This window comes from Anser anser (assembly GCF_964211835.1).
Source record: "Anser anser genome assembly, chromosome: 4".
NCBI lineage: Eukaryota > Metazoa > Chordata > Aves > Anseriformes > Anatidae > Anser > Anser anser.
In genome coordinates, this window is record NC_139724.1 from 55,738,992 (window position 1) to 55,753,894 (window position 14,903).

The window sequence follows — 14,903 nt, forward strand, 5'->3', positions numbered from 1 at the left end:
ATGTTGCCTAGGCACAGCCCTCAAATATAAATGAGATACTGCTTCTGGGGGAATAAAAAATGGCAACAGTTGTGAAAGCGTATCCGCTTTTTTCTGGCTCTTTTCAGCTTTGTGACATACACTTCAAAGTTTAAATGAGTAAATTAAATTGTTTCCGTCATAAAGCATGTAGCTGTTCATTTTTTTATGTTTTATTTTTTAAAAGGAAGAAAGATGAATCTTGAGAAGCTTAGTAATGCAGTATGATTGTCAGATCAAGTTTAGAAAGTATGGAGTGTAATGTTCTTGAGCAGTGTTAACCTTGACATTTTGTACACTCCAAGCAGTTTCTGATAAAGATTTCTAAACATTCATAAATGTGCCTTTTAGGAAGAAGAGCCTGGCAAGAAGATACTAGATATGTTTAGCAGTCTTACTGTAGGAATTTGAATTTACCTCTGTTTTATCTTTGTACCATGAAGGCTGTACATTTAATTCAGAGAAATATTGACATGAAAGATAGGCTAACAGTAGCAAATCATAAATGGTATACTTAGGATGCATGTAACTTGTGGCTCTTGAGTTTAGAAAATTTCAGTGTAAAAATAATACTCAATTGTGATTCAAGAAATAAAAGTCAGAGTAGTAATATTTCTATGTGCTGAGTTTTTTAATTTATTTGTCTTGAGTGTTTTGGACTATGTGCAAATATTTTTGAGTATTAAAATGGAAAAATTGAAAATAACATTTTTAAAATACTTTTTCAAACAATCTTTCAGATGCCTATTACTAGAAAATTTGGAAAAGTGTATCTTTGCTAGTTGGTCTGTTTGTGTGTGATTTATGTCTACAGTAATTTAAACAATTTACTATTTCACTTACATATGTTTTTTGTGGTATATATATTTTCTAGGAACTTCATGGAAATGAACTCCTGGTTTGTGAAAAGAAATCAGATCTAGAAATGAATGAAGAACGTTATTCTCACAAGAATTCATGGTATTAAATAAGTTATAGATAAATCTAGAATTTAAAGAGGAAAGAATTATTTAGTAATGTAATAAGTAGAGCTCTACCTATGAAAGGTAGTCACCAGCAGTGACTTTGTTTATTTATCTGTCCATCTATTTATTTATTTTTCTCCTATTTGAGCCTTCACATCATTCCGTAGGAGGTGACTGTCCTAAGACTGTCTAACCTGGGCTTCAGAATGTTTTGTGGATTTGGGGGGTGTCTTGTCCCTTTCTTCACACAGGAAGACACACGTTTTATTTTTAGATGTCCCTTAGATAACCATCTCTGAGTACTTTCATACACTGTCTACTCCTTTAAAAAAAAAAAAAAGCAAAACACACAAAAACATTCTTTAATTTTTTACTTTTTACAATTACTTTATTCTTTACAAGGGTGAGAGACTGAAGAGCAAGGTGATACCGCAAATCCTCCAGAACTTTAAAATGAATAAATCTAGTTTTCTGAGGAAGCAGAATTCAATTTAAAGTTTTTTAATATTCAGGTTTCTAGAGGAACCAGCAGATGTTACCTCGCTACCAGCCCTATTCAGAAAGTAGGATTCAGTTAAGGTCATAGTTTGAAGATACATATCCTGTTTAGCTCAGCCTCTGGTTATCCCCAAAATGAAACATGTTATAGCACATTTGCAATGTCTTAATAATATTTGTTCTGATTGATACTTTGTTGTGCGTTGTAGCAATACACTTAGATTAAAGTGTACTTTTTTTCTAGTTCCCTTAATCAGGATGAGAAGACAAAGGAATGTGTGAAAAATGAACCCTTGTCTCAGGAAAACAAGTCATTAGCACCAGAAGATTTTGAAAGTGAATCTGTATACTCTATTGTGGATCAATGTTCATTACCTTTAAAGAAAAAGAAAAATAAAGCCAAAAGCCACTCATCATCTTCTAGTAAGAACCGAAGTGGAGATTCAAATCTCTTGGTCAGTGAACAAATGGATTTTCGGCAATTTGATGGAGCTCAAACTTCGATTGCAAATGAATCAATAACACCGTATGCTTGTTTTTATGGACCATCAGTAAAGAAGCTTAAAGCAGGATGGCTGGATAAATTATCCCCTCAAGGGTATGGTATTTGTGGTGATTACTGTGTAATTGCAAAGATGTATGTTTGCATGAAAGGCTCTTTGGTCACTGTGGTGGGAAGAAGGGAACTGCTTTTATCACAAGAGCACAGGGCTTTTCTTTTACATTCTCACTTTTAATGATATGTTGTTATCTATCCTAAAGTTTATTTAGGAGGTATGCTCAGGAAAGATGTTTTTATGAAAAATGTTGATTGCCACTCATGAACTGTAGTGGAAAAATCGAGAATTAATTTGTAGCAACATTTCCAATCTGTGAATCTTCGTTGCTTTTCTGTGAGCAAAACCAAGGTCTGATTCTGAAATATTGCTTTACCAGTTTAGCTGTGAACATACAAATTAGTGATTTTCTTGACTGAAAATCACTATTGGTTTCAGAGTTGTGTAGTCTCGTAGGAATATAAATCAAGCTTTGAGTTTAGAAATTTATCTACAGTGAATAGTCTCCTACTTTAGTTTATCAATGTGCCTAAATTTTGATGGAGGAATCTGAGCACGAGTCTTACTTTGAAATTTTAAATAGTAAAAAAGAGAGTAGAAGGAAAACAGATTCACTAGGACGTTTATAGCTTTAAAAAGCTCTTGTTTAATTGCTATTATTGTTTAAAGTTTCTTCTACTTTAATTTAACATACTTTAAATTCCCACTCTTCTTAGATTGTGTAAAGAGCCCTATATTATCTGATCTTCCCTTCATAAATGTAGTAAACTTTGACATACTTCTAACCTCCTTAACTAATTGAATAGACAATTCTTCAGTAGTTTCTGCTTCTGTAGTTGTTCTAATGACTTTCTTCATCTGCTCTCTGCATTTTTAAGGTTGGCACAATTTAACTTTTCCAGTCCATTTCTGACTTTCACTAGCATCAAGAAATTAAAGCTTTTGTCCTTTAGTTCTGTAATGTTTTTACTGTAGTTCTCCTTGAGCCTTAGTAGTTCTATATTCTTTTTTCTTAGAACTTCATGTTTAGCTGCTTTGAAAGGTGATATTAAAATGTTTGGCCTTTCCTTTCATTAGTTGTGGCTATAATAATCATAATTACTCTGACTATTATAGCAATTATATTTTTTTCACTTTACTGACAAAAGTTATTGAATTAAATTGCTTGAGAATACATTCTAGGTTGAGCCCACTGGAAGGAGCTCTGTGACATAGCAATTTCTGGTTTTTTGTCATTTGTTTTTTAAGAGTTCTGACTCACAAAGACATATTTCTTTATTTTTGCTTTATTATGATATATTGTTAAGGCTGAATAGCAAGGAGGAATAAATCTGGTTTGAAATTCTGCAATGGCAAAATAGGTTTAATCTGCACAAACCTAGTTATATGGGTTTTTTTGTGCTTTTTATTCAGTTTCAAAAGTTTCATCAACTTTTATGGATTGCCATTATGTACTTTTAGTAACAAATCAAAGAAGAATTTTACATAGACTCAAAATAGTCTTTTCTCCAGTATAGTATGTTTATACTACTTTTTTTCAGAACTGAAAGAAGTGTATTCACTTTTCAGAAGAGTTGCAGTTAATACCTCAATTTTGGCAGTTAGCTAATGGAGTGATATAAAATATGGTTCTAGATTCCGGTTTACTCATACTGTGATGTTTGAAGGAATAGAGTTTGAAACTGAATGTGAAGGCTTTAGGTAAAGTACTGCATGAGAATATATTACTTTGAAAAAGATAGTGAATTAATCACAAAATTAATAGTTGGTAGAACTGTGTAGAGAAGTTGCAGCATCAGTAGCCTCAAACCAGTGATATTCCTTGGCTAAATTTCAAGGAGTTGTTTTTAAACAGTTTAATGAATGCTAATTTTTTTTCTTTCTAACAATACCACTTCTCAGATACCTGAAGACTTAAAGAAACCAACCAAAGCAGAAAAAAAAAACTGATTTGTTCTGCCATTAAAGACTTGACATGTTGAGCTTAGTGATATGGCTTAGTGGAGGACTTCTTAGTGTTAGGTCAGAGGTTGAACTAGGTGATCTTGGAGGTCTCTTCCAACCTAGACGATTCTGTGATTTCAGTCCCTGTCAGCTGAATGTTTCTTTTTTTTTACTATTTTTTTTTACTATTTTCTTTTTTTATAAAGCTGTTATTTACATCTGGCATTTTGTGTGTCCTCAGGGGAATGAAGATGCACTGTTTCCTTAAATTGTTGTAAACTGCATTTAAAGTACAGCTTTTATTTTTAGTGAACTCACTATAAATTGCAAAGTCATTGAGTTTGTTTACATTTTACATGGCACTTAGGTACATTTTTTCTTTTCTGTAACATCTCAAAGTTTATTGACATTTTAATGGAAAACAAATTCTACATTGGCTTTTCCAGGTTAGAAAAGATGATGATTTATTGTAGTCATATAATACAAGTTAATTAAGCCAGTTGCTATTTGATTGAAGTTTTGATAAACTATCACAGTCTCCTAATTCTAAAACAGAGCGTTCTTTTAATAGTAAAGAAAATAACATTGGGAAAAGAGTTGTTAGAGAGGGGTCTTGTGCTTGCTTAATTAACTTGTTTAATAGGTTTTAGAATGTAAATTTTTATAGATGATAACTAATAGGTTGCCAACATTTTTAATGAGCGTAATGGACTGCTTCAGGTTCATATTTTTTATATATATATATAAAATAAGAGCATAAATTAACAGGAAACTGAGATAATCAAATGAGCTTCTCGTTACTGATCTGTAGTTGATAACAGAGGTTGAAAACGAATTTTTACATTGTACTTGTTGAATGATTGGTGTGACTGATACTTATTCATTGGCCAGGGAAGAGAGTGCTCAGGTGAGGTTGACTCTATATGGTTTACATACCGTAATATGTAAACAGAGATGTACTTCTCATGAACCTGTCAATGAGATGGTCACTTCAGATTCTCAGTTTTTGTTTTTGCAAATGAACTTAAGAGTTTTTAACACTGAAAGGTATGCTCTGTATTCAGAGTATTCCTTTGCTTTCCGTAAAAACATCCTTTATACCTGTTAAATTCAAGCAAAAATACATTATTGAAAGCTCTTTTTTTCCTTTGTCACTTCAGATATGATAAAGAGGATGGGGAGGGGAAAGAGAGGGGAAATTTGCTTAAAAAAAAATGAAGTCACTGAATTATAAAAACTCCAGTGATATTGTTTATTATATTTGAAATCAATAATATTCTTTTAAAAAGGTGTAAATTTTAATTTCTAGAATGTTTAGGCCCAAATGCAGGAAGCTAAATGTGATTTTTACCTTTCATTAATTTGCACTTGTGATATTCTGAAAATCTTGTTATTGTTTGTAATCTTAATTGTATTATTTTTTGGTTCACAGCAAACGTATGTTTCAGAAGCGCTGGGTTAAGTTTGATGGAGACAGCATTTCTTACTACAATAATGAAAAGGTAAGTGACATGCTTGGGTCAAAATGCATGTGTGTAATATACATGATAAAGAATTAATTATTAATGAATATTTGTCTTAAATATATCTTCAACTGCAAAATAAGGATAAGGTATTATTAGATATTTTAATGTGTCCTTGAGCTTCATGTGTTCTTCATCCTCTTGTTTTCTAGAAGGGCTAGTGTTCCTGATATTTCCAGGTAGGTATCATCAGAACTTCTTAGTTTATTGGAGGAGCGACATTGCTGCATTCTGCAAAAGAGAACAGGACCATGAAAAACATGTTTAAGAGATCAAATGCTACATTGGTGGCTGCAAACTGTCTTGTCATGGAAACCCAGCATGTTAGGTTTTTTTTTTTTTTGAGGGAAAATTTGGCCTGGAAGACCTTCTAAAAGCAAATACTCCATGCCACTTTCCTAGTCTCTAATTATAAATGTCTCTCCTTTTGTGTATTCTAGGAATAATCATAACATGGGACTAGTTTACATTTGAATGTGTCTCTTTAAAAGGAGCATAATACTGTAATGTGAGTGGCTGGCTTTGTTTGTTTCTGTACCTAAGGGACTGATCCGTACCAAAAGATTTGCAGGCTCATGAGTTGCTTTGATTTAAGTAGTTCTCTTCTGATACATGATGTAAAAATGGATTTGTAAGTAATAATTTTCAAAAAATATATGACACTTGGAAAAGACTTACCTGAGCGCTTGATGTTGTTTTTCACAATAGAAACCATTGCTTTTTTGAGACCTATCTTTAAACCTTGCCTTCTTTTTTCTAAAAATTTTCCTTTTTCTTCTTTTTCCTATAGTTATCTATTTAATACACTTCAGCTGACTTAAATTATTTTTCTGTTGCTCTGTGATTAATTCACTTTTGGAAGAAATGCAGAACTTGTTAAATTCAAAAATGATAGATGATTGTATAATGTGCATGTTTGGAAATGAGGTTATATGCATGTGTATTGCTTGAAACACTGGAAAGCATTTCCTGTTGAAGATGCATATTAAATTAAGAACAAAATACAACTTAGGGTAAAAGTTCCCAAGCATTATGCTAGGCAGTGATAATCAGTAAGTGTTCTGCAGATGCTTTATATAATGTGCATGCTTTTTGACATATTTCAGCAGATTATGAAAGGGGAGAACTAAAGTAGAAAATGGCTGTGTACATCCTGAGGGTCTAGAGAATTGTGAACAAGCTCAAAAAATTATTTACATCATGCCTTATTATGCCTACTGATGAGGAACATGAGACAACCTGTTTTTGCTTGCTTATTTTTCCTCACTTACATTAGAAGAAATGATTATGTAGATGAAGAGAACGATGGAATAACATCTGGGTTGGAAAGACCAAAAAATGTTACTCCCTCTGTGGTATTCATACCAGGGCTTTAGACGAGCAGAAATGCAGAGTTAGTTGTTAAGAGACTTTTTAAATAAATAAAAATCCTACGGCATTGGGATTTGTTTAACATTGTCTGTAGCATAATTAGGCAAAGAATGCTAATTTCAAAGAATTTTAAGTCATGTTTCTGCACTGGGGGTTTATTTATTTATTTTGGAAGGTCACTAGAGGTTGCTTTGTGGTCACTAACTCTAGAGTAGGACTTTATTATACAGCTGTCTGTCATAGGAGATTCCAGAAATCATCCTGTATGTTGAAGGGAATATTTAATGTTGCATAGTTACTTAAAAAGCTTTCAACTCTGCATCCTCTATTTAAAAGATATCTGTGATAGTTTGGGCCATCAAGAACTTGCAGGAGTCTTTGTTTGAAGACTCCTTCTCTCCCTTTTCTTGAGCAGAGTATAAAACCACACTCCTGGAGTTGAAAGTGTCACTGGTTGGTCTGTGTGTTCAATCTCAAATTTGTGTGTCTGATTTGTTAACTTGGTGAGTCCTTTTTATATCCAAGAACTGCGAAGCTGAAGGCGCATTCTGATGATAGCTGAGGATTTGATGAAACTATTGGAGTACTTTGCAGATAGGAGGAAAACAGTTGTCTGTCCATAGTTCTGAGTGCATAGTGGGATTTGGGTAAGTAATGGAGTCACTGGAGAGCATGAGCTTTTTGGCAGAATGGTCTTTGTTGGATCCCTCCTCCCACACCGAGAGCATTCATATTGCCTGTTAGATGGTTATCAGCATGTTCTGCAAGTATTTGCAGACCTGGCAATACTTCCATGCAGCTCAGGAGCTGGTTCTGATAAAGGTAGGGATATCCCCACAGTTCACTGTGGGCAACAGGGCCCTCCTCCTAGCTGTATGTCTAGTTACGTTTAAACGAGGAAGTTGTCACTTAACCTCAATCTTAATGGCAAGATCCGTCTGTTCTAATCTGTGTTTGTCCAAGGATATTCCAATACACAGACAATATGTTATAAAGGAATTGTTACACTTTTGGTTTCACAAATATCAATTAAAAAACAGTTCTCAAAAGGAAACCAATCCTTACCCAGATATTTTTTCTGATTATTACAAGCAGAAAAGGGTAGAGTGAATAGAATAAAACTGTTTGTTTTACCCAGAAACACTACCCGTACTAAACAGCTCTATTTGCCATTCAAATTAGAAACTTGAGAGGAGTGAGATTCTCAACAAGGGGAAGTGTGCAAGTGTCTAATCAAGAGTGAAATGCATGGAGGATGGGGAAGGAAGACAGAGAGGGCAGTGTTCCAGAAAATGTCTGCTTATTCTATCTAAATTCTCCTTGGAATGATTTAAACTTGATTTTTTTTCTAATCTGGATCTAGCTGTGTGTCATCTTCTAATAAATGCAGACTACTTCCTTTTATATCTATTTATATATGAAAAAAATGCTTAGTGTGTTTTTTTTTTTTTTTTCAAATGGCATGTGACCTGGGAACTGTTTTTCTTTGAATTGATGATGCTGCTCATTTCTCCTGTATTTATGGTTCTGAGCAAGTTGATGTGGTCACAGCAATATCCTGTGTGGTTTTGTCATAACAGAATGTGGTCAACTGAAGTGAGAGCAAGCTGAAGAGCGGAAGGTGTAATTTCAGAATTTTTTTCAAATACACAGTATGTGTAGTATTTCTTTCAAAGTTCTTCCTTGTTTTGGCAGGAGAACTCTGGTGCTCTAACATGTACTTTATGGTAAGGCAAAACTGCTGGTGATATTCAAAGTTTTTGTTTAAAAACATCTTAGGATCCTTGACAAATACATTTGTGATTTAGGAAAGTCTTGCTTTTTCATGTGGAGAACTTTATTTTGTTGCGTTATGCTGCATGTAAGCATAACAAAGAATGAAATTCGCTGCAAAACAGGGCAATCACTGTTGTTCTTGAACTAGGTCATGTTTTATCTGTTGTGGAAGGAAAGCCGAAACAGTGCAGGACTATGTTTTCCAGGATCTTTCAGTCTGGCTCTGAAACACACCAGGTGAGGTAGGGCTCCATTGGGCTGTATTTGAAAATAAACATTTTCATCAAAGCAGATGTTCTCAACAAAACTTTCTTCTTTCCAAACTAGAAAATTGTTCCATCAGAGAATTTTTAGCAGCCCTATAAGTAGAATAGACCACCTGGTAACAGAAGAAATATCTGCGAGGTTCTTGGGTCTGTTTTTGTTGTTGTTTTTCTGTTTTCTTAAATCGCCTAATGTCTTGTCTGCACTGTTTCAAAGAGTAGGCATTTCTTGCATGTGGAACAGACGCTGCTGTAGAAATAAGATTGAGAAATTACAGTGGTTTAAACTGTATTTGAAAATACATATGCCTTGGGGAGAACAAAGCTTTAAAAAGGATGATTAAATAACAAAACCAAAACTACTCAGCTTAAAAGGAGACTGAAAATTTTCAAAGCAGGTAGAATAAAGCAGCTGTGACTTAAAGCAGTCTGAATTATTCTCTTACAGTACCAAATACAACCAGTAGATGCCTGCAAACACCGTAATATAATTATATCTGAACACTTTTAGAAGTAGCATCTGTAATAAGTTTGTTTTTCTATTGAGAGTTAACACAATATCCAACCTTCTTTAACAAATATGAAGTAGCTGTGTTCAAGTCTGTCTTCAAACAAGTATAGCCATAATGAAAATACATGCACAACACTGAGATAATTCTGATAGAGTAGCTCTTGAGTAACATGTTCACTGTCTTTGTATATTTTGCTAAACTGCAGTTGATCAAACAGTATTCATTGATAAATATTAGTGTCTAGAAGCAAAACAACGCAAGTGTGAATTTGGTGAAAATCTGTGTTATACTAAATTCAGTAAACAGAAAATGTATCTTGTGTGTCTCCTCCATGCTTAGCATTCACAGTGGTTCCTCTATTATAATAATTTATGCTTCAAGAGGAAAGTTATTACAATATACATTTTTTATGGGGAGCTCCCTCTTGGAACTTTACTGCATCTGGATCATCAATCTTAGCAGTATATCCGAAATTATCATGGTCAAAAAAACCCACAATTGATCAAAGCAAATATGGGGACAGGAGGAACAGTGTCAACTCTGTAATCCAGGAATTGTGCAGAAGTATTTCCAAAGCATTGCATGTCTGCTTGGGCTTTCTTGCCCTTCCCCACCGCCTCGTAACACTTAGGCTGATTAGGTTAAAAGATGACCAGAGGACTTGGAGAAAGTTCTGGTAGCAATTCGCTTCTCCTATGTTGCTGTTGTTTTAGTTCAGTTGTCCCGATTCCAAGTTGCAAATTAGGAAACTTTAGAAAAATTTATTCCAATGTCAAATTATATTTTTTGAGGGATCACTTTCCTCCTGTCTCATTTAGAAAAAAAAGTACCCACCTGATTCAAGCTAGAGGTTCCTCGTTAGCGATGACAAGGCAATGGATTTTTGCACAGTAGTTGTCCCCACCCTCCCATTCAGGGTAAAAGATAAAATCAGTGGATTTACTTTATTACTGGCTAACCACTGAACAAATGGGGGAAGGAACATATAAATTCTCTGGAATTTTCTCCCTAGAGAAAGCACTTTTTTTCCTCCTTGCCCGATTTTGTTTTTACAGTTAAGAGCGTGTATGTATAAAGATCTGTGAGATACTCAATGCAATTTACTTTGGCATAAAATTGTAAATTTAAGACTGATATTTTGCTATAGTAGAGTCATGAGATGACTCGTTAAGTTATATCTCTCACATGCACTATATTTCACCATGGGATTTTACTCTATTTTAGAAAGCTGTAAGTGTGCATAGACACGTAACAATGAAGTGGGCTATGTGTGGGTTGTGAAGTGGTTTACTAATTGATGCAATTTTGTTAATAATAAATGGTGAACTTCTAGGAGCACAGCACAGTTTAGGATGTGAACATCCGAAACATCATGGTGCGTAATACTACCTGGGAGACATTTAATGTTCCATGAAAGTTATTAACTATTTCTATTGCGTTTTTATTATAGGAAGTGTTCTCAAAGGGGATAATCCTGCTCTCTGCTATAGCAACAGTAAGAGTTCATGGAGAGAATAAATTTGAAGTTGTTACATCCCATAGGACTTTCGTCTTTCGAGTAGATAAAGAAGGTATGTAGAAAACATGTAATTCTCATGATTGCTAGAAAGCTATGTTGTCACTGCTGATAAACTCTGTTTGTGAAATATAACTCATTGTGAGAAATACTTCTGGAATCCAGCTGTTCTGGGCTCATGAAGTGAAACTAGAGATAACTATATGCTTTGTAATAAGAGCTGAAATACACTTAAAAATATCAAAATGAGAATGCTGTTTTCCAGCTCTTCATTCTCCCACATTCTTTCCAAAGATGGATTTTTCTGGGGATTCCTCAGGTCTCACTAGCAGCTTTTATAGTCTTTGTGCTCTCAGCCATCTGCTCCAAGTCACTACTTGATATAAAATTGATGAAGAGCAACAATGAAGTTGATGGCTTGGATGTGATGATGTGATCAGAGAAAATCTGGATTTTTCTGTGTGTCTTTATTTGTTGCTTTGTACAGTATTTTCAGCCATGTACTGATAGAGAATACAAATGCGAAAGGGAAGTTAGATTACCTTCTACTCTAATGTTTTATCAACCTACTGCTGTAATATGTAGAATCAATATCAGTGCATGTATGACTTATTTATGGAAACAATCAAATAAAATGGAATACCTAGAAAAAAGCATATGCAATATGTATTTACAGCAGTACATGCCAGACCCATTATAGCTAAGGGTCTCTCAGCATTTCCATTATCAAATCCCATTTTTATGGGTTATAGCTTGGTTGTAAACATTCGCTGCAGGCTGTAACAGGAGTGCAACATCAGTGAACAAATCCTTCTTATCATGTCTGGCTCAAATCATTTCAGGCATTTTTATGCTCTTAGCTGAGTTAAAAAATAGACCTATTTTTATTATTTTTGCCTTTCTCTTCCCAATTTTTTGATTATTTTTATAAATTGGAGCACAACCATCTTAGTGCAGTATTTTTTGTGTGGCCATAATTTGCTTTATGGACGTTGCATTTGAATACTGTAAAGACATTAACAATTTATACTGATATATAAAATATATTCAGAGCAGCCACTTGAAAATGAAATTGTAATTGGATGTATACAGCTGTACAACTGTCTTTGGACCTAGTGGCCTGTCTGTAAAGCTGTTCACTTAAGGTTAGAAATGAGTGTTGTACAAATAATTCAGTCCTTACTGTGTCTAGAGCTGGATGATATATTCATAGTAAATTATGTGAATAACCCTGCTTGCTTTTGGGTATGTGCACAGACTGTTACTGGATGCTATTCCTTCTGTGGATTTGTGGTTGGAAATTGTTCTGGGACTATTCCAATAATACTTAACTTCTTTAAAAATACTTTGAAATGGAGACTTTTATACATATTTCATCCTGTGGACCTTGTATATTAGCTTTCCTTTATTTCTGCTGGAGTATCAAAACATGGAATACTGTCATTGACTTTGCTGATTTGCGTCCCTTGGTACCAGTGCTGGTCCACAATCTGTGGGATTATAGTGCTAGTTTTATTGGCTTTCAGTGTGCTGCTTGGTTATTTGTTTGGTATAATGGAAATACAGTATTTTTTGGTTTGATTTAAATATCTAGAGGGAAAACTCTGTATGCAATGCTTTGGAAAGTTTAGTGGCATTTGGGGGCAAAAAATTTAAATACGTAGCAGTACTGAATTAGAGCATAATCTGCTCAGATGCGGTGATATTTTCTTTAATTGGAGTCAAATGCTATTAAAAAAAAAAACACCACACTTTTAGCATAATGTGATATTATACTATACTGAAATATTTTGGTGACCTTTTAAAACTTCTTTTAAAGACTTTCCAACGCTTTAAAACAAAACTTGTACTTCTAAGAGGAGCACTTGGATCATCTACCATGTGCTGGTGTGTCCAGCTGCTGTTTTTCTCTTCTTCAGACTGTTTTCTGGTGCCTTTCATGTGTGACATTTATGAAGTGAGCATGTTATTGTTTTGATAGTCCTCTTAGCAGTGTTGGGCACTGATAGTTTCTACTTCAAAGATGCTGTGAACAGTATATACTTCTTCCCAGCCCACCATATATTTCATGACCTGAATCTTTCAGAGCAGAGTTGAAATATTCATGATATTTCAATCCCATAGGGCAAGTCTAATTCATTCAATGTATTCAGCGTTAAAGTATATTGATTGTAGTCTGGTGAAACATCTGAACATAGTGTATGAGACTGAGTGGAACTTTATTACTTCACCTGCTTGTGTTCATGTATTTGTAAGATGCTAAATTAATAATGCATACGGAAGACATTCAAACATGCATTTTCTTGACTACTCAGCTCCCTTGACAATATCAAGCTTAACCACTACACCTTAATGGAGTAGACTGTGAATTGCCAAATGTTGCATAAAAGCATGGCCAAACAGAATAGCATTGGGGATGGCTTCCCTGTTCAGCGAGAGATTATTTAGGCTCCCTGGTTTTTGCTTACATAATTTCCGTAGTTCTTTCCCATTGATTGGGCTTCCAGAAGGTGAACATGCCACCTGTATACCAACTCAGTCTTCAAGCTGTCTGAAATTAAGCATCTCAGAACTAGTAGACATGACTTCAAAAATCTTGATCGTCAGTTTGCATAAGTTCAAATTTGTGTTGGTTTGTTGGGAGTTGAGTGGATATCTTTGCTAACATCTCTACTGATACGGGCTCCTGGTTGTGGGTTTTTGTTTTGTCTCTATTGTTTTTTTCCCTTCCCTCTCCACCTCTTCTTCAAGGTGAATGTTCTCTTTGTGCTGTAGCTGTACCAGCAATCAGCAAAGCATAGTAGGAAGAACAGAAAAACGAATGTGGTAGAGAATGGAGCTGCTACTTAACCTATAACCTATCTTTGTCTAATTTTTTTTTCTTGTTTAGAAGAAAGGAATGACTGGGTTAATACAATACTCAATGCCTTGAAGTCTCAGTCTGATAATCACTCTCAGTCTCGAACTTCTGTTGCCCCTGAGAAAAGTGGATATCTTGAACTGAAAGGATACAAAGCCAAAATCTTTATTCTACTTCAGGGGAATACTGTGTGGATCTGCAAAAATGAGCAGGTAATTTTTTCATATGCTTTTTGTGAATGAATGCTTATAAAGATGATTTAACTAGTGTTAGAAATGGATGGCTTTTTGTGAATAGGTGCATTTCAATATAAATGCATATCTCTTTTTATGTAGTACTTTATTGCTGCGGTTCTCCGAAGGTTTCAAAAAGCAGAAGTATCATTATGTCTATTGTACAATGCAGAAAAACGGGTATGTAGTGAGGTGAAGTGAAAAGCCCTGAGTGTCACAACAGGTTAGGGGCAGGGCTGGGATTAATTCACTCTTAAAAGTGTGTGTCGTAAGTACTCTACTAATTCAGGAGGCTTATTCTGTGCACTGGTTTTACTGTCCTCCTATAATACAGTGCTCTAGAAACTGTGTTATGTAGAAGTACACTGTGGTGTATATAAGTGATACTTCAGCTAACTGTTCAAAACTGATGTTCTGTACATTTTTAAGAACCTATTGACCTGTTTCTGTTGTGCACTGTAATATTTTAAACAAATCCAATGTTTTTAAAAAAACAAAAACACGTAGGATGTAGCTGTGTCATTCCAGCTCCCAAATCTAGGTGTTGTTTTTTTTTGTTGTTTTGGTTTGGACATGAATATATTCTGATGTAATGGTGGAACTCTCTAGGGCCCTGTAGATATAGGGGATAAGTGGGGATAATTGAATTCAATGAGTGGCTGTGCAAACTACTAGAATAAAAATCTTTTGCAGGATGTTGAGTGAAAGGTATTTCTGTGTGAGGAAATCAAGGACCCGCAGGTTGCTGTAACTTGGGGGGATGGGGGGCGTTTGGGGGAGATGTTGTTACGTGCCTTGTTCTTGTGTTCTCTCTAATTTGCGTACAGGCAAACTTTTGTTTGAAATGTGAATGGCTTCTCAGTAACT

General features: G+C 34.7%; 1 protein-coding gene across 5 annotated transcripts in view; it reads left to right on the forward strand.

Annotated features, from left to right (window-relative positions):
* ARAP2 (ArfGAP with RhoGAP domain, ankyrin repeat and PH domain 2) overlaps positions 1 to 14,903 on the forward strand; it is a 129,539-nt gene that overhangs the window by 19,844 nt on the left and 94,792 nt on the right. For all 5 annotated transcript variants that reach the window (XR_014583518.1, XM_083834044.1, XM_083834043.1 and 2 more), the window contains 5 exons: positions 893 to 978; positions 1,726 to 2,079; positions 5,415 to 5,484; positions 10,878 to 10,998; positions 13,834 to 14,015. Coding sequence is in view for 4 of the 5 variants with exons in the window: in XM_083834044.1 (XP_083690170.1) it covers positions 893 to 978; positions 1,726 to 2,079; positions 5,415 to 5,484; positions 10,878 to 10,998; positions 13,834 to 14,015 (813 nt within the window). In the remaining variant the exon portion in view is untranslated. The remainder of the gene's footprint in view (positions 1 to 892; positions 979 to 1,725; positions 2,080 to 5,414; positions 5,485 to 10,877; positions 10,999 to 13,833; positions 14,016 to 14,903) is intronic.